This window comes from Crinia signifera, chromosome 2 (assembly GCF_055691185.1).
Source record: "Crinia signifera chromosome 2, ASM5569118v1, whole genome shotgun sequence".
In the NCBI taxonomy this organism is placed as follows: Eukaryota; Metazoa; Chordata; class Amphibia; order Anura; family Myobatrachidae; genus Crinia; species Crinia signifera.
The window spans coordinates 15827035-15854495 of NC_139218.1; the positions used below are offsets into that span (position 1 = coordinate 15827035).

At 46.6% G+C, this 27461-nt stretch overlaps 2 protein-coding genes across 4 annotated transcripts in view; both read left to right on the top strand.

Annotated features, from left to right (window-relative positions):
* LOC146059412 (uncharacterized) overlaps positions 1-8215 on the top strand; it is a 53639-nt gene extending 45424 nt beyond the window's left edge. For 2 of the 3 annotated variants that reach the window (XM_083171619.1, XM_083171616.1), the window contains one exon: positions 6540-8215. In XM_083171619.1, coding sequence (XP_083027745.1) covers positions 6540-6629 — 90 coding nt within the window. In that variant the 3' untranslated portion in view covers positions 6630-8215. The remainder of the gene's footprint in view (positions 1-6539) is intronic. The other variant, XR_014470231.1, reaches the window with a different exon arrangement.
* A 1949-nt stretch (positions 8216-10164) lies between these two features.
* On the top strand, positions 10165-24671 carry LOC146059413 (CD226 antigen-like). The gene is made up of 6 exons (XM_083171620.1): positions 10165-10246; positions 13394-13448; positions 15929-16255; positions 17928-18245; positions 18758-19018; positions 21027-24671. The coding sequence occupies exons 1-6, from the start codon at positions 10235-10237 to the stop codon at positions 21155-21157; spliced, it is 1104 nt and encodes a 367-aa protein (XP_083027746.1). The 5' UTR covers positions 10165-10234; the 3' UTR covers positions 21158-24671.
* The last annotated feature ends 2790 nt before the right edge of the window (positions 24672-27461 follow it).

Below are 27461 nucleotides of genomic sequence, written 5' to 3' on the forward strand. Positions count from 1 at the left end.
AACAGCCAGTGCTGGCACAACCTTCTTTCTACCCTGGCATCTGCCTGGGTGGCGAAGGCCATGGTAAAATGGATTTCTCTCCTCACTAATATTATTACTGAGGGAGATAGTGTAGATGACATGTTTCCTATTCTTGACATCATGCATCAGGCTGCACTATACTTGGGAGAGGCTGCATTAGATGCAGCCACTCTTACTTCAAGAGCATCTGCCTCGGCAGTGGCGGCACGACGATCTCTGTGGCTTCGCTCTTGGAAAGCGGATACTGAGTCCAAACAAACTCTAGAGGCATTACCCTTTGCGGGTTCTCTATTGTTTGGATCAGAGCTGGACACAATCGTGGCCACGGTGGCTGCCTCAAAGGCGGCTTTCCTGCCATCCACTCCTGCTCCACGTCCTTGACCGGCGTTCCAGTCCTTTCGTTTCAGGGGTAGGGGACAGTCGTTCACAAAGACTCAGGCCCAACCCGCAAAGCCCTCTAGGGCAAGGGGAAAACGTCCCTGGCCCACTAGACGTGCTGAACATAAACCCGAGGTTAAGCCCTTGGCATGATGGGCCGGCGCTCCACCTGGGGGATCCCAGGGCGGGGGGTCGCCTGCTTCAGTTTTCGGACATGTGGCTGAAGTCCACGACAGATGCTTGGGTTCGAGACGTAGTCTCCAAAGGCTATTCTATAACCTTTCGCCGTCGACCACCAAGCTCGTTCTTTTCAACAAGTTCTCCCAAAGACTTGGAAAAGCGCGTAGCCCTGGAACAGGCCATACAAAAACTACTGTCAGCAGGTGTCATTGCCCACGTTCCAGTGTCGCAACAAGGCACAGGTTTCTACGCCAGTCTTTTCTTGGTGCGGAAGCCCAATGGGACCTTCCGTCCCATTTTAAATCTAAAGAGACTAAACAAATTCCTCCGGGTCCCGAAGTTCAAGATGGAGACCTTGCGGTCCATTGTGCTGGCGTTGCAACCAGGGGACTACATGGCATCTCTCGACATACAAGATGCGTATCTGCATGTACCCATCAAACAAGAACACTGGCGGTTCCTCAGGTTTGCGCTGTCATTTTCAATTTCAGGCACTACCTTTCGGCCTGGCTACAGCTCCCCGGGTGTTTACGAAGGTCATGGCAGTGATGTGCAGTGCTCTTCGCCACCAGGGTGTTCGGATTCTCCCATACCTGGACGATCTGTTGATCCTGGCTCAGTCGCCTCAGGTTCTCCAGGCATACTTGACCAAAGTCGTGGCGGTCCTGGAACGCCACGGCTGGATAATCAATTGGCCAAAGTCATCCATAGTCCCTACTCAATCCATGATTCACCTAGGGGCCCCGTTGGACACAGTAAATCAGCGGATTTACTTGCCGGAGATCCGCCGTAAGGCCCTACAGTCCCGGGTTCAACATCTTCTCTCGCTCAGGTGTGTCTCAATCCATGCCTGCATGAGGGTGCTGGGCTCCATGGTCTCGACCTTCGACATGGCAGAGTACGCACAGTTCCACTCTCGCCCATTACAACAGGAAATTCTAAGGAAATGGTCGGGGTCATACTCCAACATACGGTCACACCTGATTGTCTTATCACCGGCAGCCCGGAGTTCCCTATCATGGTGGCTTCTAGATCAGAACCTCATGGAAGGGAGGCCTTTTTGGATTCAAAAGTGGACTCTCCTCACCACGGATGCCAGTCTTCGTGGTTGGGGAGCAGTCACATGTCAGAAATCCTTTCAGGGGCTTTGGACTCCACAGGAATCCTTGCTATCCATCAACACTCTCGAACTGAGGGCTGTCTTACTGGCTCTCCGCCAGGCAGAGCCTTGGCTTCAAGGTCACCCGGTGCAGGTACAGTAAGACAATGCGACGACGGTGGCTTATATCAACCAGGGTGGCACTCGGAGTCGAGCAGCTATGGCGGAGGCCTCTTGTATCTTCCAGTGGGCGGAGAACAAGATCCCGGCATTATCGGCAATCTTCATCCCGGGACTCCTCAATTGGGAGGCGGACTTCTTGAGTCAGCAGACTCTGGATGCCGGCGAATGGACCCTCCATCCGAAAGCGTTTCAGATGTTGGTAGACCGGTGGGGCAGACCGGAGGTGGATCTGATGGCATCACGCCACAATCACCAGGTCACCCTGTACGGTTCCAGGTCTCAAGATCTGAACGCTTGCATGGTAGACGCTCTGTCAGCCCAGTGGCCATTCACTCTCATGTATGCCTTTCCCCCATTTTCGCTCCTTCTCCGAGTTCTTCGCAAATTGAAGGCAGAAGGGGGCACGATGATCTTGGTGGCCCCTCATTGGCCTCGGAGGATATGGTTCTCAGATCTGCAGGCCCTGTCAGTGGCCCCTCCAATCCGGCTACCTCTGTGGCCGGATCTGCTCTCGCAAGGGCCGTGCCTCCATCCCGATCTGCAGCGGTTGTCTTTAACGGAGTGGCTGTTGAGACCGCCTTGTTAAAAGCTAAAGGCTTTAATTCACGGGTGATTTCGACTATGCTCAGAGCTCGTAGGCCTTCTTCGGCCGGTGCTTATCTTCGCATCTGGCGAGCTTACTTTTCCTGGTGTAGCTCACGCCAGTTTAATCCAAAAACCTATCGGTTGTCTCGAATTCTGTCCTTTCTGCAAAAGGGTTTAGAGGCCGGCCTTCGACTGTCCTCACTAAAGGTACAGGTGTCGGCCTTGTGTATTCTATTTCGAAGGAGGCTGGCGTTGTTGCAGGACGTCCGCACTTTCTTGCAGGGGGTTTTGCGAATCCAACCTCCATTTTTCCCACCGGTTGCTCCATGGGATCTTTCTGTGCTTCTTAAGGCTCTACAGGGTCCCCCTTTTGAACTATTGCGATCAGTGGATCTATCTTGGCTTACATGGAAAACTGTTTTTCTGCTGGCCATTGCTTCGGCCAGGAGGGTTTCAGATTTATCGGCTCTGTCCTGTCAGTCTCCTCCTGGTTTTCCACCCTGACAGGGCGGTCCTTCGAACAGTCCCTTCACACCTTCCCAAGGTGGTGTCCAAATTTCACGTTAATCAGGAGATAGTAGTCCCAGCCTTTCGGGGGCCGGAGGCTTCTCCTGAACAGTGATTCCTAGATGTAGTGCGGGCGTTACGTATCTATGTGCGCCGTACTAAAGTACTTAGGAAATCTAACTCTCTCTTTGTCCTCTATGGATTTCAGAAAAGAGGTTGGCCTGCTACGAAGCAGACCATTGCCCGGTGGCTAAGGTCTGTCATCAAACAAGCTTATTTGGGTGCCGCCCTTCCGGTTCCGACGGGGGTCCGGGCTCATTCCACGAGATCTGTGGGTGCGTCTTGGGCTGTTAGGGGTGGTGCGACAGCAGAGCAACTTTGCAAGGCGGCGACTTGGTCGACCCCTCATACTTTCTTACGCTTCTATGCGTTTGATACGTTTACCTCACAAGACTCGGCATTTGGCCGGAGTGTATTGGCTGCGGCCCAGGCGCGCCCCCACCCATAGGTGGCTGCTTTAGGACATCCTAATATTATCCCTGGGTCCCCTGACGTCTACCGCAGAAGAAAATGGTATTTATGTCTTACCTGTTAAATATCTTTCTTCGAGGACATCAGGGGCCACAGGGATCCCTCCCTGGCGCGCCTACTTCATGATATTAACATTAAGAGTTACTCCGTTGAGTCAACTTAGTTAAAATTTCCTCTGTTGAGGGTGTTTATACTTGTTACAAGTTATGGTTTCTCTATTGAGCAACCACACACACATATATTTGTTGAATGTGTTTCTGTATGGGTTTCTCTTCCTTCTATCTTGTCTCCTGCCTGGCTTGGGAAAAAAACTGACTAGCCTGGGAGGCGGGGTATAGGAGGTGAGAGCCCAGGGGCTGTCTCTGAGCAGCCCAGAAGTTTAACCTTTCTGGTGCTGGATTGGTCGTGACGTCACTCCTAGACCCAATGTTATCCCTGTGGCCCCTGACGTCCTCGAAGAAAGATATTTAACAGGTAAGACATAAATATCATTATCGCATCGCATGCCATTATAATGGCATGCAACGCGATTTCAATGTTAAATGCCCACCCAGACCCGATATGTAATTGTATCCCCACCCTGATGGGTAATGAGTATGTTAAATTGTTAACGCCACCCCACTATCAACGCCAACCCGAAGCGTGGCGAGCGCAGCAGTACGCGTCCTCCAACCTTTTCATACCCCCACTATCCAAGTCGGCGTGGAGTTGATTTTATATAGTGTGGCGAGCCCCGCGAGGGGACGCACATAGCTTCACAAGTATTACGCGTCCCCTTGCGGTGCTCGCTGCGCTCGCCACACTATATAAAATCAACTCCACGCCGACGTGGATAGTGAGGGTATGAAAAGGTCGTAGGATGCGTACCGCCGCCCCTCGCTCGCCATGCTTCGGGTTGGCGTTGATAGTGTTGTGGCGTTAACAAGGGGGGGGGGGGCATTTAACATAGTCATTACCCATCAGGGTGGGTGTACAATCTAAAATCGGGTCAGGGGGGCATTTAACATAGGAATTGGGCATCTGGGTGCATGTACGACTTAAAATCGGTCGCATCGCATGCAATGCGAATTTTTGGTTGTACAATGACCTGCGATGGAAATTGGGGGCGCTGTGATAATACACAAGTACCCTGAATGTTTCTGGGTCCCAACAATAATTTATCATTTTTACTTCCCCACGTGTCACTTAAATACCCCCCGGACCTTGGGTTTGGCAGACGTGGGAGTAGACGTTCTCTCCCTCTGCTCGCCGCTACAGCTATCCTGTGACCGCTCACCTGTACTGGGCTGCCAGTGGAGGTGGGGGATTCAGCCTCCATGTGAGGCGGGATATGCCGCTCAGTGCAAAACCCACCGCACCCTGACACCCAGAGTCAGCCGCATGTCGCTGGGGCACGGGAGAGTCCGTGGCCATCTTGGCCTGTAAGGTGTTTCTCTGACTGCCGCCATTATCCGCTTCCAGCCTACACGGGCTTCCAGCGGCTATACCTGTACATGAAGCTCCTTTGATTGCTCCCACCCTGGATATTTACTTCTCAGTAATGTTGTCCAAATCTACCGATCCTTATTTTTTCATACATGAATGCCTCAATGTCGCTGTGGCCCACCCATGGGATTATATGATCATACATCCTGTACGTTCTCCTGGTTATCTCCAAGTGAACTGGGCTGTGACTACTTGTTCACTTCTGCTCTTCCAGGAGCTTAAGACCTGGCCGGACTAGTGATCCAAATTAGAATGTAGTTTTGGGATGCCTCACATACTGTACCCTATTTTGTGTTTCTCAATTGCACTGCACTTTATATACCCTGTTTTTTCTTTTATTCCCCTTGTGTGATGTACAATATATTTTCTGATTATACCAAGTACCATTCTCTATATAGGTGGCCACCGTGCGAGCATAGGGTTAAGTTAGCTAAGGGATGTTAGGTTTCCGGCCCTCTCCGCCACGTGCCCTGTTATCCTTTATGTATAATCCTTCATACATGATAATTAATGATCTAGCCGGAAGGTTTTCTATATTGTTGACGTGGGAGAACTGGGGTTCACCCATATTATGCCCCTTTCCCACTGCAGCTAAAAAACGGTATATTGCCGATTTTCAGTGCAATTTACCGTTTTAAGGCTGCAGTGGGAAAGTGCCAGAGTTGAAATACCGTTTAAAGCTAAATGGTATTTCAACCCGTTTTTAAAGCAGAGTCCTACACGGCTAAATAACGTTTAAGAGGCAGTGGGAATGCCTCTTAAACGTTATTTAGCCTCCAGGCAGTCCCAGTGCCTGGTGAGACCTTGTAGTTCTCACTTTGTGCATGTGTAAAAGAGCCGCTCATTACATATGCGCATATGTAATGAGCGGCTTATTAGTATGCATGTGCATTCATTACATATGCGCAAAGTGAGAACTACTAGTTCTCATCAGGCACTGGGACTGCCTGGAACCTGCATCCCCGTGCAGGTAAGTACAAGGGGAGAAGAGGTGAGGGCACAGGGCAGGTACGGGGGGTTAGGCACTCTTTACACTTGGGGTGGGGGGGGAGGGATTAGGCACTCTTTACACTGGGGGGGGGGTAGGCACTCTACATTTTACACGGTTCACTGCAATGGGAATGGTACTTAAATGGTATTTAAAACGGTAATCTGCTGCAGTGGGAATGCTAAATACCGTTTTAAATACCATTTTAAGATTACCAGTACTTTAAACTGGTCTGCAGTGGGAAAGCAGCATTAAGGTCATTAGTAATTTGCGGGTAGGGGGGAGAGGGAGGTGGAAGGGTGTAGTTAGGTAGTTTTAGGTATGTAGGATAGGGGTGTTTTCTTTAAGGAATCCAAGCATACCTATTTTAGACATATAAAGCCTGCAATTCTAACTCTGCTCTTATATAGAATGCCCTGAACATGTTTCTGTACATGCGCATTTCAATATAAAAGTAAATCAGTTTTCAGCGGCTTCCGAATCAGTCCCCACTATAAGGGGATTACTGTGCGTATCTGGTAGGGCTCCCGCTATGTGACCTTGTTTCCGCATTATAAATAACCTGATTCTTCTGATCCTTAGGCAGACCAGCAAAGCTCAGCGAACAAAAGGAGACCCTCAAGCGCCAAAAAAGACAACAGCCAACGAAGACTAGACTTTAACCGTGACTGATTGGATGTTGGTCTGTTTTCTCCTGTGGCCTCTGCATCAGAAGCGACTGCGGCCGTCTCGAAGGGGAGAGGAACGAGGCTCAAATCTCTGGTTTACCTTTTCAGAACTCTATACATCCTCCCCCAAAGGTCTACATCCCAATCGCTGGATGACATATGCAGCTGGGTCTGTTGCCAACACGATCAGGTCAACAATGTCTATGTTGACATCAAAAGGTTGACACAAGCAAAAGGTTGACATGTGGATAGGTCTGCGTTTTTCACAATTTAAAAAAAAAATATTGTGGACTTTTTCGTAGTTTACCATCCACACTCCGAGTGGGAACGATAGTGTCCTGGCCTGAAGCGCGGCGAGAGATTCGGTACACTGATTGTGGATTCACGTTCTTAGGTGTCGATCTTGATACCGATAAAATGTGGAAAAAATCATGTCTAACTTTTTAATGTGTCAACCTATTCCATGATAACCTTTTTAACATCTGTCGACATATTGTCAGTGTCAACCATTTAGTGTTGACCTAGATAGGCTGTCGACACTGATTCATACCAGTTGCCAACACTGTTTTCATGGGAGGCTGGAGCCCCTTAAATCGAAGATTATCTACTGAAGAAGTTATTATGCTTATGCAGCTGTTTTCTACTTTGTCGTTTTATATGTATATAATTATGTGTATGAATGAGACTACAATGATTAATTGAAAAAAAACAGGGTAAAATCAATAAATGTTTTACTAAATATAATACCAATAAAGTGATTTAAGTGTATAACAATATTAAATACAATAGTATCTTGGAAATAAAATCAAATAGGCCTCGCTCACAGGATTGGGTGATCAGGCAGTTATAGGGCAGTCAGATTTATAAGGTAAATGCACATTACCGGACTGTTTGTTTATGCTCCACTGTTGTGTTGGTGGCGATGGGTCCCAAAATATAGCATCCAAACTCCTCTCTATCTGTACGGTATCCCAATTGCTTGCCGCTGGAGGGATGGTTGTATTGGATGGTGGGAATTGACCCTCACAGTTGATACTGAGGTCCTCTGGAGTTTAGGGGGTTTCTCCCAAATGTCGCTGTAGAGTGAAGGAAATCGACAATACTGGAACCAAGCGTCCTCTCTCTCGAGGGTGACTAAAGAAGAATTATGATCACCCTTATTTGCAAGATACTATTGTATTTTAATATTGTTATACACTTGTGACACTTTATTGGTATTATATTTAGTAAAACATTTATTGATTTTTACAGTTTTTGTCAACTAATCATTGTAGTATCAGCGCTGCTTCATTTTGTGTGTTTTTGCTCAGAATTCTTTATATAGATTGACTACCCCGATACCATAGCTGCTGCTTAATGGTAAACCAGCTCATATCTCATGCGCCGTCTTTTATTCTTGTTGAATAATATAATTATACAGGCCTTCTATGCCAGGATTTCCTGTGATAACACGTTGTACCGCTGTAATTGCACTCTGATGTATTATACATTATGCCGATATGTAATGCAATGACATCTATTTATTTTAATTAATTCCGGTGTATCACTACGTGACGAGACAGTATTAAAGTTCAGTTTTAATTTCTAAAATCGATGCTGTAATACATGTTTTGAACAAATAAGCGAGAGGGGTCTGATTCAGAACTGATCGCTAATTAGAGTTGGCAAATTGAGCGATTATTGAACGACTGCACATGCGTACTGTACGCATCGCACATGCGCGAGGGGAAATAGCGGCTGGAAATACATATGGATCGTAATCACAAAGCGGCCGGCGCTTGCCTGACAGGAAGCCGGCGTTTTGGGACGGTTTCTGGCCGTGTTTGAAAAAACGCTGGCGCGCCCAGGTGTTTGAGGAGAGTCTGTGTGATGTCACCGCTGACCACGTCCAGCCTGTCTCAGTTGCAGATTAGTGGGAGGGTCAGACCTACTCCACAATTCCATAGACGGCAAAAACTGTTGGATTGTTTAGGAATTGCGAATGGATACCGATCCATTTGCAATTTTGCAAGGGGAGTTTTCTCTTTTATTGGGCCGGATGTATCAAGCTTCAAAAAGTGATAAAATGGAGAGTAATAACCAGCCAATCTGCTCCTAATTGCCACATTACACTGTTTGCAAAATGACAGTAAGGGTCTGGTAGTTTATCACTCTCCATTGTATCACTTCTTGAAGTTTGATACATCTGGTCCTGTGTCTCTGTGGTGGTTTACTCCTCGCATTCCTCTGCGCTTTTGCACATTGGGTCAGGCCTGAATAAGCCCTATGTACTAAGCCTTGCAGATAGAAGCTGGGTGGCTGATGCTCTAACTCCCATGTTACAGGCTGTGTTTTAAAAAATTACAGGAGCTGATTGGCTGGTACTTTATCCCCGTCCATTTTATCGGTCTCCAAGGCTTAGTACATGGACCCCGCTGTGCTGCGTTTCAATCCCGCATTGAGCCTGATGCTAAGTATATAGCGCTATAATTATAACAGATCTCATTTTTGGGTTTGGCTTAAAATCGTTCCAGTTATTGCACAGAAAACCGCGTACCGCAATATGGGCCTCATTCAGCGTGGATCGGTAATCGGAGAATTCGCAGTGGACTGTGCGCAGAAAGTCGCTGCCCAGATAGAAAGGAAAGACCCCTATTGCAAATATATAGCAAACAGCGCTGTCATCGCAGATCGATTCGCAAAACCATTGACCAGTTCTCTCCATCTGCGCCAGTCTAGAGCTTCCCGTATTCTGCTCAAGAGCCAGGCTCAAAGTGGTCATCGCTGACATCATCGATGACATCAGACCCACCTGAAAAATGCCTGGGCACGCCTTTATCACAAACACACCCAGAAAACACCATGTTTATGCCCCTAAATGCCAGGTTCCTGTCGATCAAACTGCGACTACTCGGCAACTTCTATGCATACTGATATTATTTAGCTATTTGCCCTTGCCCAGGTGCAGTCATTCGATAAATTGCTCGATTTGCAAATTCTCTGATTAGCTATCCATCCCGAATTAGTCCCTATAATACAAGCAGTATACAATACATGCGAATTTCCGGATGGATAGATCGTACCGGTAATATCACTGGGCCCAACAAGTTGTAATATAGCACATCGGGGAAGATGTATCAAGCCTCGGAGAGTGATAAAGTGCAGTAGTTGCCAATAGTAACCCGTCCGCTTCTGCTATTTCAGAGACTTTGCTAAATAAATGACAGGAGCTGGTTGGATGCTTTGGGGCAACATCTCCACTTTATCACTCTCGAAGCCTTGAGACATCTCCCCCGGCACGGCTAAAAGATCGGATGTTTTAAAAGACTTCTGCCAGTTTGCGAATCTGGGGGAAATTCGGTGATTTAAATAAAGGGCAGCCTTAGATGTGATACCCTCTAAGGGAGAGCCGATGCCAGGTACAATAGCCCAACAAATGTCCGATAGTAAGAACCATCCTGTGTACGTACAGCGCTGTGTAAGTGGTGGCAGTATACAAATAAGCAATAATTATGAATAGTGGTTTGTCCGAGTGTGAGGCAGGACAGCAGAGGGCAGCATTGCGCACTTTTCCCATGGTCTATGTCTGGACACTAAGGAAATGGTTTACAGACACATCCAGATCTTGCCATGGGCTGGAAGGTAAGGAGCGAATTCTATTTGTCTCTTCCACTAAATGTCTTTGTGCTCTGAATTAAAATCTATGCAATGTTATTTTTGGGAGCTACACTCAATATTAGGAGTAACACGCCTTAGGCATCACAAGTGGCGGTCAGGACAGTATGTAGGTGCATCCAACGCTGGACACCGTAGCTTCAACAAATAGGTGTATCAGACACGACACTGGGGTAATGTACTGTAGTAATTAGGACATTTCTATGACTTTATTACTAGACATGTACATGATGCGGGGATCTCGGATAGAGAACTACTATACTATACAATAATCTGTTTCCTGTAGGAAATTCTATCAGCATTTCCCTCGCTGCAATGATTACAGAACTTTATCTGCACTTTGCTTGTTTTCCCCAAATATAGTCTATTAGAGCATTTATACTATAAATCAGGGGATTTCAACTCCAGACCTCAAGCACCAACAGCAGCCCGTGTTTTATGGATTTCTGTAATCATACCCACTGACATAGTCTATGTTGTTGGGTCAGTAATTACACCACCTGCTTCTACAGACAGAGATTCTTAATCAGTGGTAGCCAACTTCTGTCCTCGAGAGCTAACAACAGATCACATTTTCCAGACAACCTAGCTGCTGCACAGGTGCACTCATTACTGACTGACACATTTTAATAGATCCACAGGTGGCGCTGATTACTTCACTTGCGATTCTGTGAGGAGACCTGGAAAACATGCACTGTTGGTAGCTCTCGAGGACTGGCTACCCCAGTTCTTAATACATGACCTGGGCTGACCGCCACTGGTGTTAATCTTGCAATAAAATTGACTGAGGCACTAATTGAGTTATTTGTGCTCAAACATGGACATACTGAAAACCTGGACTGCTAGAATGCCTTCAGTACCGAGTTTTGGAATTGTTCCCATATGCAATTAATTGTTAATTATAAATAATCCCTGAACTGAAAGGAAACCCGGCTCCTTGATGTCCCTTTCCTGAGATGATCCTAGCGTTTTATCGTCCTCGTTACCGATGTCAGCAGCGCATTTCCTGGTAACAAGATCCGTTAATGCAGCGATTAGTCTCTAACAGCGCGGTAATATACTCTGCTCGAAAATCAATAGTATTTTATAAAGGCTAAAGATTGCAATCAATTCATGAACATTTACTCATACAGCGCTGTCATACTGTTACGCTTTAGCTTGGGTATGGGACATTGGATCGACCACAGAAGGTAAACATGGCTAGGTTGACAGTGAAAAGGTCGACATGATTTTCTGCATTTTTTACCCGTATGTCAACATGGACACCGTAAAGGGGACCGATTGGATGTGAATAATGCCCTTGGTTCAGTACCCCTTAGAAGCCCCCACCCTTATGATTAACATGGCAATTGTAATTTCTCAATTACCTTAATTGGGCCAATAATTACACGCTGTTATTGTAATTTTATTCTGCAAAGTGCACAACAATGGGTTAATTTATGTGGGACTGGTTAGATGTGGGTGCTGCGTGGATGGGGACAGGTGTATAAGATTGCAGGCGGGAGTTACAGGTGTTTTTGAAATACTTTTTTTGGTACTTGTGTACAATCACGGCTCCCTCGATGTCCATCGTATAGTAAAAAATCGCATCGCATGCGATTTTTCAAAAATGCTTAAAAACTGCAAAAATCGCATGCCACTACATTTGGCATGCGATGGGAGCCGTGAAAGTACACAAGTACCTACCCTTTTTTTATTATTCTAAGTGAACTAAAATGACTCCAAAATATTTCTATTTATGCAATTAACATGTAGCTACAGTATTTATTTCATCCTATCCCTGCTATAAAAAAAATGCACAAATCAACCATTCTAAAAGCCCCAAATATCTTAATTTAGGATAGTAATATCCAATATTAATTTGAAAATTTTCTATATTAAATTCATAAATGTATATAAATTTCTCTATATAACTAATTATTAGCAATGCATTTATTAATGTAAATCCAGATTATAGGCAGAACCATCCTATGTGGCTGCGGAACTAGATGCGGCAGGTCTTTGTGTTACGGCGGTTATTCATAAAACAAATAGACTGAGATTTGATTAATGTGAACTGTAAATCTAACGCTAATGCTAAACATTGTGTGCAGGGCCCTCCTGCTTCTTTGTATTAATAATTTGAAGTTGCAGCAATGGGAGTACTCATGTTTGTTCCAGCAGAACAATTCAAGAACATTATTGAAAATGAATGTATTATTTTTGCTGGTCTCATCACGTGCGTTTGTCTGTATATAAGGAAGTTGCCAACGAACTGAAAGTCCAAGTTTTAAGGATATCCGTGGTTTAGCACAAGTGACTTAAGCTGGGTACACAGCCGATTTTCATGAACGATATTCACGTTAACGATATCACTATACCGTTATCGATGTGCGCTCTCATTGATTGTTAACGAGTACCCTGATCATGCAGTCCAATCTGTCGATATCGTTATATGTTTGGTGGGGTCCCGTTAATATCACTGAAGGATCTAGTTAACGATATAGTTCGGAATTTGATCCACGGAATGGTCATTGAGCAGCACTGTTGATATTGTTAATGATATCGGCAGTGGTGCGTATTGTATAGTGTGTACGGGGCTTTACTGCCTTAGTCAAATTTATGTAACTGTGGATGGCTATCCTTAAAACCTGCACTGTAATAGAGTTTGGGAAACTGCTGTAGAGGGTCCACAAATCCGATGCCGAATATCGTTAAGTGTGTACAGAACATAACCGTTGAGGTTTTAAGGATTTCCATGGTTCTTATTGGGAATCATATACAGTGTCTTGCAAAAATATTCAGCACTAGCTTGTATTGCACAGGACCCCAGACATACAGCACAGAACCCCAGACATACAGCACAGGACCCCAGACATACAATGAGGGTCGCTTAAAAAAAATACCATGAAGAATATTAAATGTTCCGCAGCCAATACCAGAGAGAGAAGGGAGCGCTACACTAATGAAATGACTGAAAAAATATTTTTGATAAATACTAAAAAGCTGCACCTCACCTCTATGGGGGGGGGGGGTGTTCAAATGTTTTGCATGTACTTTAATGTTTATGTATACAATTATTTCTGTATTTAGCATCAGTTTCTATATTTCTGGTTCCTTTCCTTCTATTTCCAGGAGGGATACCTCGGTGCAGTCTGCTTGCTGTGTTCTGCAGTCACCGGAGCCGGTGGTAAGGATTATTAATATCACTTCGGTAATGCCGGATCTGTTTCCAGTGATCGCCACAAACTCATACACATGCATGTTATACACACCTCCAGGGCTTAAAGTGGTCCTGGAGAGGTGGCGGAACTCCATTCCCCTAACACCGACCCCCCCCCCCCCCCCACCACCACCACCACCCCCTCCTCATTAGGCAGAGCCCAAACCAGTGCCAGGGAATTTGTGCCCTACCTCCCAAAAAGGGATAATGGGATAAGGAAGGGGTGTAATCACACAATAGTAACTAATTACACAACAAAGTAGCACAATCATATACACATTACACCGCATGTAGTGCTCTTGATTCATATTAAATCACACAGTAGTGTCCCTTATACACATAATGTCCATAGTTGTGCTGCTTATACACATCTGTCACTCCAGCAGCTCACTGTCCATGTCCCTCAGCAGCTCTATGCCCTGTGTCCCTCCAGTAGCTTCCCCACCTCTGTGTCCCTTCAGCCCCCTCTCACCTTGTCTTCAGCATGCACAGAGCCTGCTCCTCTTAGTGGCTCTTCTTCATTGTGGTGATGGAATGACATCACATACGCCGTGCCAGAAGAAGAAGCCGCTGGGACAGGCGGTTCTGTTGGAATTACTGTTCGGGGCTGTGGTAGAGGTGGAACTCAGTTCCACCTCACTTTAACCCCTGCACACCTCACAATAATGCACACCTACATGTCACACTCATATAAACACACACGTCACACTCATACACACACCTACATGTCACACTCATACATGTACACGCCCCTTCTCCAGCCAGCTGCTTCTGCACACTGCAGCACCGACCATTATTGGTATGGGTCATCGGTCGACACTATGAAGGTTGAAATACACTAGGTTGACCACTAAAGGTCGACACGTGAAATAGGTCGACAGGGCTAGGGTCGGAAGGCTGACAAAGGTATTATGTCAACAATGAGAAGGTCGACAAGCAAAATGTCGACATGAGTTTTTCACGGTTCTTTTTTAGCCGACTTGTGTGGAGGGAGAGTATATTAGTGGGCCGAGCATGTACAAAAAAATGTGAAACACTTTTGACTGTTGACATTCCCATTGTCGACCTAATGCTTGTGTCAACCTTCTGACCCTGTCGACATTAGCTGTGTCAACCTAAGCCCTGAAAACCTTTCATGGTCAACCTAATGTATGTCGATCTTCACAGTGTCAACTTAGCAACTGTATCCCACCACTACCCCCTCCCTGCAGCACGGACCCTGCAGCACAGCCCTTGCCCCTTCCCTGCAGCACAGCACAGCCCTTGCCCCTTCCCTGCAGCACAGCACAGCCCTTGCCCCTTCCCTGCAGCACAGCCCTTGCCCCTTCTCTGCAGCACAGACCCTGTCCCCTCCCTGCAGCATGGACCCTGCCCCCTCCCTGCAGCACAGACCCTGCCCCCTCCCTGCATAGCATTCCCAGCGCCTTCCCTGCAGCACAGACCCTGCCCCCTCCCTGCAGCACAGACCCTGTCCCCTCCCTGCAGCATGGACCCTGCCCCCTCCCTGCAGCACAGACCCTGCCCCTTCCCTGCATAGCATTCCCAGCGCCTTCCCTGCAGCACAGACCCTGCCCCCTCCCTGCAGCACAGACCCTGCCCCCTCCCTGCATAGCATTCCCAGCGCCTTCCCTGCAGCACAGACCCTGCCCCTCCCTGCAGCACAGACCACTACCCCCTCCCTGCAGTGCAGGCCCAGCCCCTTCCCTGCAGCACAGACCCTGCCCCCTCCCTGCAGCACAGACCCTGCCCCCTCCCTGCATAGCATTCCCAGCGCCTTCCCTGCAGCGCAGACCCTGCTCCTTTCTGCAGCACAGACCCTGCCCCTCCCTGCAGCACAGACCACTACCCCCTCCCTGCAGTGCAGGCCCAGCCCCTTCCCTGCAGCACAGACCACTACCCCCTCCCTGCAGTGCAGGCCCAGCCCCTTCCCTGCAGCACAGACCCTGCCCCCTCCCTGCAGCACAGACCCTGCCCCCTCCCTGCATAGCATTCCCAGCGCCTTCCCTGCAGCGCAGACCCTGCTCCTTTCTGCAGCACAGACCCTGCCCCTCCCTGCAGCACAGACCACTACCCCCTCCCTGCAGTGCAGGCCCAGCCCCTTCCCTGCAGCACAGACCACTACCCCCTCCCTGCAGTGCAGGCCCAGCCCCTTCCCTGCAGCACAGACCCTGCCCCCTCCCTGCAGCACAGACCCTGCCCCCTCCCTGCAACACAGACCCTGCTACCTTGATGACAGCCCTGCTAGTAGGACATTTTGGTACTTTGCAAGAGTCTCAGAAAGTAGGTAATGAATTAGTCCATCGATAATAATTATCTGTTAATAACATTTATCCAATGGATAGTGAGTGTCACATGACACAAGAGGCACACTGTATATAAAGCATGTTGTCTTCTGGAGTGGTCTGTGCTGGAAATGTTCTGTAACAGGGTCTTCATTGATTTTGCAGCTAGTGTGAAAGCTAAAAGTGACCAGGTAGCATTTGGCGACAGAGCGACGTTAGAGTGCACTTTGTTAGAAGGAAAGGAGATCAATCAAGTGACCTGGACAAAGACAACAGGGAACAAAGAAATAACTGTGGCCACTATCGAAAAAAACTCTGTAGCGCTGATCACCAAGGGATATGAGAATCGGCTGAATGTCAGCCTATCAGGGGTAAATAAGACTGCCATCACCGTGCATAAAACCAACACTGACGATGAAGGGTGCTACACTTGTGTCTTGAATGTATTCCCCACCGGATCCAGCAAGGGGGAACCCTGCCTTAATTTTACCGGTAAGAGATTGCTAATAGAGCCAGTGATTCAGAAGGAGACCAATTGCACATGGAGGCATCCTAAGTATTTTATAAAGCATGAATGTCATGAATAATACAACTGGTGGTAGTGTGTACTGCGCAACTCCTACCTGGTCTTACACTTAGCTCAATAACCCAGTGGAATCTCCCACCTGAGGATTCTATTGGCGACTGAATTTAGAACTGTTTAAGTACATATCCACTTATCCACAATATAGGCAGTTGGTGGATAAAGGCTGCAATATATGCCTAAGACAGCGGTTCCCAAACTTTTTTGAATCACGGCCCCCTAGAGTATCACAATTTCATTCACGGCACCCCTAAGCCAAAAGTTTCAGTTTGGGAACCACTGGCCTAAGATATTGATGGTGGATGCCTTACGAGTAGGGTGGCCAATCCCGGGATCGGGATTGGCGGAATCCCGGGATTTGGCCCCTAAAATGCCGGGATTTCAATCCCGGGATTGGAGTTTCCAATCCCGGGATTTCGGGATTAGACTGCGCATGCGCAGTCTAATGCCGGGCAGCGTCTGAGCTAGTGCTGACTGAGATTCCCGCTCTCCACTCTTAAGAAATCCACCATCAATATCCTAGGCATATATTGCAGCCTTTATCCACCACTTGCCTATATTGTGGATCTGTACTTATACAGTTCTATATTCAGGTGCTTTTCATCAGAAAATAATTCTAACACATACCAGTGAGCGCCTAAAGCCTTGACGGCTAACCGTGACACACCAATTTATTGTACCATATTATGATGAACGTAATGTCTGCAATAGGCATGGAGTGGGTTAAACATCCAAGGCTGTGTGTACCTTGGAAAGCATGTGACTCGGTTGCCCAATAAGGATTCAGGGAATGGCAGTGTTAGCTGGGATATGGGTACAGGAAAGGGAGGAGTCTTCCTCTCTTTCCTGAAGGTTTTCCCGGCCTTTCTCCCTTGTAGGCTTGTTGTGAGTGGATATTAATTGCGTTGGCTGATTGGCGGGAAAGAACGGCAGGTTAATGGAATTAGTTCTTCTTTAAGTGATGATGCAACGTATATGTTTTGTTTTCGGTGTGCTCGTCTCTCATTGGCTTAGGCCTTTGCTGGATCACCCGCTCTGGGGCAGCGACCCTACCCGGATGGGTGGGTAGTCAATGCAGTAGGTCGAGTGGATACCGCTTGTTAGGGTAGGTTTGATTACATATGCAGATTGTGGGGTGGAGCTTAGTTAATTAGCCGTTCTTTCTGGGCCACCATTAATTAATTCGTTGTTAATAAATGAATCTAGCTTAAAGTGCTTTAAATAAATAAGCTAACAATTTCTGCCAAACCTAAGTCTCCGAGTCTTTATTTCAGGTTTAGTTGGTAAGTTTACTAAATGAGAATGTATATACATGATAGAGGTCGCACGTCAGATGCTAGGATGTTGAATGTGATTCTGATACCCCCTGAGGTTTTTGTATATATTTTGTCTGGATGCTGCTAAGAATAAATCTATTTAATTTTTAAAATCAATGTCTGTTTGTACTTTTAGCGCCACTTGAAGTCAGTGTTTTTGTAATTTGATCGTGGGTGGGATGCAAATAACTTGGCGGAATATCTTAAATATGTATTTTATTTAATAGTTGAGTGGGAAAAATAAGTTTTTTGCTCATACACATAGGTGATGTCCTGATTGAAAAACACAATAGTGTCAGGCTGGGTGAAGCCGTAACTCTGAAGTGCCTCCTTCGCGGCAAATATGACGTCAAACAGGTGACATGGCAAAAGGACAGGGAAAATATTGCAACGTTCTACACTGGCAAACAGACATTTATATTTCCCGAATATGAAAACGTATTTAACATGACTATGGAGGGTCTGAATGTGACTACAATCACCATAGGGACATCCAAAGTTAGCGATGAAGGCGACTATCAATGTATCTTCAACTCATACCCGTCCGGTTCCTCCATAGGGAAAACCACTCTGCATGTCTATGGTAAGTACAGCAGTAGTCGGGTAACACAGTCTGGTGGGATTCTGTCTCATTCTTGGCTAGGAGAGTAGGAAACCCATGTCCGGCCATGTATACGTTGCTGTCAGTCTCAAAAGTTAACTTGAATGATATAATAAAGCAAAAGAAATAAGGTTAAATGGATTGGCCTGGCGCACATTGCCATATATGTAACCGCAGTGGGGCTCATGTAGAGATGGACAGAAAAATACGTTCCTAAAGAAAATGCATTTGTCCTGGCGAGCCGGCAGTAAATGTGTGATTCCTGACAATGCCACGGTCACAAGGCTACGGCTCCCATTTTTGTAATGTGCCAAGCGTACTATTTTATTCACACAGTGTGGTCTGTATTTCAGTGCTGAAGTACAGACTACACTGTGCTAGAAGCACCACAGCAGAGAGTGACACCCCAGGCAGGGAAGAGGAACTGCACATGTTTTGGAAGATAACACAGACCCCAGAGAGGCCCAGTAAATACATCCTGATTTCTCTTCCAGAACCCCTGAATGTGGCCTTATCCAAGGATCACTGGAATGATTTCCTTAACATCACCTGTTTGGCCAGGGCGCGGCCCCTCCCTGTGATCTCCTGGTCCGGCATAGGCGGTGGTTACGCCAATGGCAGCAGCTCTGACGGGCAGGTAACCGTTACCAGCTGGATACTGATAAAAGCTGCAGACAGTCAGCTGAGTGACACAGTGCAATGCAGAGTCCTACACGCGGGGAAGGAGAGCGTTCACACAGTGTCCGAGATAAAGAGTGAGTATTTTATACATAACATCGGTATTTTTCTACATATTATCAACAGCACGTAAAGGGGCTGATCCGCAGTCTGGGATGTCCTGCAAATGTATTGGGTTGTGTGTGTTGGGGGAGGTGGGGGGGCACAGCGATGGTCCATGGTATGGGCACGTTATGGAAGTGCCCCTGTAGTGGTTATCAACTATAAAGATTCACCAAACTTGCAGCAAAATGATCATGAAAGATAATAAAAAAAAACCTTGTTCTACATTATCAAAATATAATTTTACTTTCACTTTGGACTTGATGCGTAACCATTGATAATTCACTTCATCGTAATTTACTGACTAAAATGACTTATTCCTTCTATTTCTACTTTTTCTTCTTCTTCCTTCTTATAATTTCTGTTTTCCTCTTTCTCTTCCTCCTCCTTCTTTCTGCTTATTCTTCATTTTTCTTTTTTTCTTCTTTTTTTCTTCTTATTTCTGTTTCTTCCCTCTTTTGTTCTTCTTCCTTTTTCTTCATCCTCTTCTTCTTCCTTCTTTTTCCTAGTCCTTTCTTCTTGTTTCTTCTGCCTTACTTCTCTTCTTCTTTCTCTTTCAGTTCTTCTTCTTTCTCTACTACTTCCTTCTTCTCCCTTCTTTCTTCTTCTACTTCTTCCCTTTTGTTTCTTCTTTTTGTTCCTTCTTCTTTTGTTTTCTTTTCTTCCTTGTTACTCTTTGGGCGGTATTCAATGTGAATACCTGCGAGGTGCAGCGAATCCTTTTTTGGATTCGCTGCACATTCGCCACGTTCCGGAGCCGGCGGGCTCCGGTATTCAACGAGTCAGGGGCAGCGAGCCCCTGACTGGCGAATATGAGCTCCTGCGGCGATTGCCGCAGGGAGCCTCAGGACGGTGCCAGGCAGAGAGATGGTAGTCTCTCTGCCTAGCCCAGACCTTTGTGGGGGGTTAGGTGTGCTCCCCGGGTGCCAGGCAGCACAGGCTGCCCCCCCGGGGGTGCCAGCAGGCGAGCGTATATTCACTACACAGGAGCGTAATGATCGTGCAGTGAATATATGAATATGTAATGAGCGGCTCCGCTCTGGCGCCACCTGCTGGCTGCTGTGTAAAAAAAAAAAAATATATTATTTTTAAAATTAAATATATATTCATGTGCTTACAGCACATGAATAAAAATAGCATGCCCCTCCTCAGAATAAAATTCCTGATTTTTTGACACCAAATGTAAAAAACAAAACACTTTATTTTAAAAGTTCACATTCCACTTCACCATAAAAAGATAGCGATTGCTACTCGGTGAATCATGGCGAAAAAAACCTTCAAATGTATTCGCCATGTGGTCATTGAATAGGGTGATTCACCGTTTTTGACAGAAATTCGCCAAACAGCACAAATTCGCCATAAAAACCTGGCGAATCAGGCTCATTGAATACCGCCCTTTGTCTTCCTTTTTTATTCTTATTTCTCCTTCTTCCTCCTGCTTTCTTCTTCTTCTTCCTCCCTTTCCTTCCTGCTTCTACTGCTCACTTCAACTCCACTATTTGCTGATGCGGAGGTGCTGGAAGAGAGGACTTCATCCTCTCCGCTGGTGCACATCCGCAGGTCACCACAAACATTACACATGTGCGAATCACCAGGAGATGGCTGCGGGACACCTTTCCCCTGTGAGTTTTGTGCTGCACGGCCAGCGCTAGAATGAAAGAGAGGTTAGAAACTTACTTAAGTGCAGGGTGTTTGGGCCCCTCTCGACCCAGGGGCCCAAGTGATCACACTCCTTGTACCCATTATAGGTACGCCAGTGTTGTAATTGCTATAATCTCATTTTCATGTCCATTTGTTATTAGCTGAGGTTTGTATTCACAAATCAGAACAGCCGTGGTTTGATAAGAGTTATTCTTTGGCCCAATAAATCCTTGTGTTGTATTATATCACTACTGGAAACTGCTGTAATAAATGTGAATTTCTTCCATGTATTTTCCATTTATTGAACGCATCATTTATTTTCCCTTCTATATTGTTGTTTAGCCCCTGCAACCAGCCTCCAGCCCATCATTATAGCCATGATTGTTGTCATTCTATTGGTGTTGGTGGTGGCTCTGACGCTGGTGTGCTGCCGCGCCAGGAGAAGGAAGGCCTCGCAACCGCTTCATCGCTAGACCTATTCCGGCATTGGCTGTGGACGACTTCATACGGCTTCTCCAGAGTCCCAGATCTCAATGTCACAGTGCGCCCCCTAAGAGTGGATTTCATGGTGCATTGCGCTTATGCTGTGTGTGGCAAATGGCATATGAGATCAGAATAAACTGGCGAATCCTACCTGTCACAAGTAAAGGCCCATACGTAAGCTGGACACTTCCACATGTTCTCCTAATGTAAGACAGTGCTGAGTAGGGCTCATTGATCCTTGTGATAGACAACATTTGGGAAGTTGCCAAACCCAAAAAAATTATAGAGCGGTAAATTCTGGACTGCTTCAAATGACATAAAACCTATATATTTCTTTGAAGCCCTCACAGAAGAATTGGAATTCACCGTTGGACTTTCTCAAAGAATGAGAATCAGCATAATCCAGTGCGCAGGGTTGGACTGGCCCATAGGGGAAACTCCCAGTGGGCCCCACTGCCTGAGCGCCCATCTACTCCTCTAGGGATCAGGCTACAGACTGTGTACTTGAATTATACAGTATACCATGCATTCACTTGGTGGCCACTTCATGGCCCAGCGGGGCAACCATCAAGCGGGTATTGTGGGCACAGCTGGCCTGGGCCCGACCACTCTGACACAGAGGGAAGGGTCTGGGGCACTCATTCTGTCCACCAAACCCCCCAACTGCCTCCGCTGAGCTGCCCCAACTGAAGCCCACTGCTCCCAGAGTGCAGGCTTCTCCTTCACCTCCGGACGCTGGTGGTCATTTAAAATGCGGCACCAGCTTTAAGATGTGCGTGATTGGCTACCGGGCCATGAGCCCTGATTGAAGACTGCACTCCAGAAGTAGTGGGATTCAGCTGGGGCAGCGGTATGTGAGGGGGGGACTAGTTATCAATCCCGGGCCCCACAATTTCTAGTGGCAGCCCTGTTGCCCAGTCTGAAGCTAAGGATGCCTTTGGGTGCAATACAGGGTGGAGGAGGGTGTTTAGCCTACATTTAAGCTAGGAAGACCCCAATTCCGCTCAGTGCATCTTATGCAGAATCTTGCGCCTCTGAGGATGCCACCACGTTTACAATATAAGACACATGGTGGGTGGCATCGCGTATGCAATGTGTGAGTGTATTTATCGCCCCCTAGTGTCCGCAGTATTATAAGGGAAATTCATATGATGTAGAAAAAAGTTTCCTCAGCTAAGAACCGTGAACATTAGGGCACAAGCTAAAGAGAGAAATCATGAAAAATACACTATGGGCCTGATTCGGGCGAGTAGCGTTTACCTGTTCGCTAGGCTGTAAACATGCGGAGCCCAGCAAACAGGTCCGAATCAGGCCCTTTATTGCTACTGCTGCATTTTATTACATGTTAATAATTTATTCCTTATATCTATTATTAAAGTGGATATAGCCATTATAAGTGCTGCTCCAATACTGGTTAGGTATAATTGTCTCATCAAAGTCCAACCTGGTTGGTTCTGGTTTCACCTTCACAATGATCGCCGCTTTAAAGCTGTGGCCAGACTCGGAGGAATCTCAGGCCTGCCTGCATCTGCAGGCTGTTATGTTAGTTCTTTCATAGGGAAAAGGGCTAGAAATGGGCTGCAACAGGGCCACGGGAACGTGCAGAGGGCATGAGAAATGTGCCATAACTGCCCTTATAGCTCATTCAATAAGCTATACTGTAAATATAAAGCTTTGTATTTGCATGGCACTGTTTATTAATCCTTGGGTTGGAAACATCATTTTAATGATTATCATGCATTGCAGCAGTGGTTGCCTCATGGGAAATAGAGGATCTCCAGGGGGTTCTGAGCTGCTCCTGGTCCATTGTTTCAGGAACACTTAGAAAGAGGAAATGACTAGGTGAATTGATGTAGTTCATACAATATATGCCTACCATCCTGCATTCTGCAGGAGACTCCCTGAAATACCAGCCATCCCCCTAACTCCCTGCATTCTGCAGAAGACTCCCTGAAATACCAGCCATCTCCCTAACTCCCTGCATTCTGCAGGAGACTCCCTGAGATACAAGTGATCTCCCTAACTCCCTACATTCTGCAGGAGACTCCCTGAGATACCAGCGATCTCCCTAACTCCCTGCATTTTGCAGGAGACTCCCCGAAATACCAGCCACCTCCCTAACTCCCTGCATTCTGCAGGAGACTCCCTGAAATACCAGCCATCTCCATAACTCCCTGCATTCTGTAGGAGACTCCCTGAGATACCAGTGCCTCTCCCTAACTCCCTGCATTCTGCAGGAGACTCCCTGAAATACCAGCCATCTCCCTAACTCCCTGCATGCTGCAGGAGACTCCCTGAAATACCAGTCATCTCCCTAACTCCCTGCATTCTGCAGGAGACTCCCTGAGATACCATCAATCTCCCTACCTCCCTGCATTCTGCAGGAGACTCACTGAAATACCAACCATCTCCCTAACTCCCTGCATTCTGCAGGAGACTCCCTGAGATACCAGCAATCTCCCTACCTCCCTGCATTCTGCAGGAGACTCCCTGAAATACCAGCCATCTCTCTAACTCCCTGCATTCTGCAGGAGACTCCCTGAAATACCAGCCATCTCCCTAACTCCCTGCATTCTGCAGGAGACTCCCTGAAATACCAGCAATCCCCCTAAATCCCTGAGTTATGCAGGAGACTCCCTGAAATACCAGCAATCTCCCTCCCTCCCTGAATTTTGCAGGAGACTCCCTGAAATACCAGCAATCTCCCTCCCTCCCTGAATTTTGCAGGAGACTCCCTGAAATACCATCCATCTCCCGGACTACCTGAACAATCTACTAAACTCCCTGATTTCACCTAAAACATATTATGCAGCTGTTAATGTTTTATTTATTTTTTTGGGAGAATATATATATATATATATATAGATATAGATATATATATATATATATATATATATAGATATATATAGATATACCATCAGCATCATTCCCATGCATTGTTTATAAAGCACAATGCGGCAGATATACAAAGCAGCGATAAGGGAGCAGAAGTGAGCAAGTTGAAAAGTTGCCCATGGCAACCAATCAGCTGCTCTGTATAATTTTATACTACTGTATGCAAATTATAGATTTAACTTCAGTGCTGATTGGTTGCCATGGTTCATACAACTACCCCATTAATCCCTTTGGCTACCTGCATTTTAAATAAGGTGTCAGTGTCTTTTCTTTAACGAGTACATTCTTACTGACTACTTTATGGCTTCTCTACATTTGGATGTAAGTAATTTTATGACACGCCTCTCGGGATGCCATCTTCACAATCTCACTGATGTGCTTTATCAAAAGTAAGCAAGTATGCTGCAGTGCCAGTAATCATTGTCTAACACTAATTAAACTTCAGTTCTGTGATGTCAACTAAGGTTTATCTGATTGTTTTGGATTGTATTATATTTATATTATATTTAAACCTTATGTGTTTGTTAAAAATGCCATAGACACCAACATGCAGCTATGAAGGTTTGGTTATACACATTTATAATAAAATATTCTTATGATATTCTTATAGACATGTTACAATTATTTAGTACATTTTTCCAATATAATGTGCAGTCATCATCAGAGACACTGGGTTTCCAAGAACAAAATCATTCAGCAACTTGATTTATAGGTTAAATTAGTAGGTACCGATGGCTGAAGATTTTGGGTTTATTACAAACTCCCAGAAGACAACCCTGCCCAAGGATAATGTGTCATTCCATTGGCTTCACCAACGTTTCAGCACTACTCTGAGCCTTTCATCAGGGTGTTACAAATGAGCATTAAAAAAAGAGGCTTGCATTAAGTATTGAGTGCCTGTAGCTAGAAGAGAGAACTGCGCCAATCTAAATATCCCTACGTGATTATGTGGGGTATGGTATCGTGCTCCTGTCAGAAATCCTAATGACTGGCTGCTCGCAGGGCCCCCTTGAGAAGGGAGGGCGGTAAATCTCAATTAGGGGAGCCCTGGACTGTTAAGAAGCTGGTTCTGGGCTGAGATCAACTATTGAGGGGGACTAAAAATGTTTGCTTTTGGGGGGCGAAGCCAAGTCTATCCAGATCTGGCCACACCCCCTTCAGTACCCATGGCTCTGATTAACCACATGTCTAAGTTGGCAGATGGGTCATAGTTATCAGCAGCTACTAGTCACCTTGGCAGAAATGTCATAAAAAAAGTAGTGGGCATTCCTGGTTGGTGACTAAGCAAATGCTTAAATCTTAAGCATGAGGTTACATGACACCCACCCTTTCCTGGGACACCTGCCTTCCTCCCATAAATGGCCACGCCATCCCCATTTCCTCTATTCCTGGCATGCAGCTTCCCAAAATCCTAATTCTACGGAAAATTTTTGCAGTCTGTGAAATTTATCTCCTCAAATCAGATGAACTCTACTGAGTCAGAAACATGCTGGGCAAGAGCTCTCATACTGTGGAGGAGATTTACTAAGGGCAGTATTCAATGACAATATTCTCCGTGCATGGCGAGCGTTTTTTTTCGCTCGCCATGCACTCTCCATGTTTTTGCGGAGATTCTCCATGTTTGGAGACTCTCCGTCACTGCACTTTATACACTATTCAATGTGACTGAGACTCGCCGCCCCTAGCGGCGAGTCTCAGCCAATACAGCATATGAGGTGATGCTGCAGGGAGCCTGAGGGCGGCGGCAGGCAGGGAGATGGAAGTCTCCCTGCCTGCCCCAGAACGTATGTGGGGGGGAGGTGGGCTCCCCGGGAGCCAGGCAGCACAGGCTGCCCCCCCCCCGGGAGAGCCAACAGGGGGCCGGGTATTCACTGCACCCCATCGTGCATATGTAATGATCGGGTGCAGTGAATATATGAATATCTAATGAGCGGCTCGGCTCCCGACCCCCTGCTGGCTGCTCTGTGTAAAAAAAATATATATATGTATATATATATATATATATATATATATATATACTAGGTGATTTATCGCGCCCTACGGGCGCTCTTCACACCGTCGTAAGGGGCTGCGCCCCCTTAATTTGTGAACATTTGTATATGAGAAAGATGGTTAGAATTGTATGAAAGATGGCCTGTATTGCAACTTGAGTTATAGGTGAAATGTGTTAAATAGAGAGCATATGATTTGGAAGGGGGTATGTATTGTTTTGTTTAATTAAAAAGTGGTTACAGAGTAAGATGTACATTGATAGTGTGGATGGTACAGTGACATTTGTGGGTGTGGGGGGGGGCTGTGTGTGCATGTTGTTTAGGTGTGTGTGTGTGCAATAGTATAGTAGGGTGTTTTTGAGTCAGCGGCTCCCCACTGGCGGAGGTCACGACACTGGAAAACAGGATCCTGGGTAGTGATAGGGGTGTGTGGACATAAGGGGGACTAAAGAGGAGGGTGGGAGATACTGTGCAGCTTCTGCCAGTGGGTGAGGGTCCAGTGTGGCACTACAGGAGTACAGGATAGTGGCCCTGAGTCAGTGTCTCCTCCTACTGGGTGGGAGTTAGGGTACATGAGAGCAGGAGGCTGGGCTATGAGGCATGATAGGGGCATGTGGCCAAAACAGCGTCAGCGACTCCCCAGTGGTGGAAGTTACGGTTCAGGAGAGCAGGAAGCTGGGTAGTGATAGGGGTGTGTGAGTATACGGGGGACTAAAGAGGGGCTTAGGGGTGCCGTGAATTGTGGGAGGGGCGTGGGGGGTGTCGTGAATCGTGGGAGGGGGCGTGAATCGTGGGGGGGGGTGCGCAGGGGGGTCCGTGAATTGTGGGAGGGGGGGGCACGGGGCGCGATAAATCACCTAGTTGGTTATATATTCTTGAGGAAGGATGGTAGGATGTTGCTGTCATTCAGAATGCATTTACATAAACAGTAATAGTAGCAGTAAAAGATCTGACTTAAAACACCTACAGAACAGGTGTTATATATTATACAAAGAATTGGTTGATGATGTGTAGGTTGACGTGCACATAGTTGTCACTGTAAAAAAATCAACACAGAAAGGTCAACACATGTAAATGTTGACATAAGTGTGGCACTTCATTGGTGTCCATGTCAACACATGAGAATGAATATGAAAACATTCAAAAAAGAAAAATAAATCTTCAAAAACTCATGTCAACCTTGTTCATTGTCGACCATAGCCGTGTCAGTGAATCGCGAAAGCGGGGGTGGGGGGGGGGAAGAGGTGAGGTGTGTCCGCGAATCACTGGAGGAGGGGTCGTGGGTGGATGTCGTGAATTGCGGGAGGGGGGTTGCGGGGGGGTGTGGGTGCCGCGAATCGTGGGAGGGGGGGACGCGGGGGGTTGCAGTGAATCGTGGGATATACAGTATACCATGCATTCAATTGGT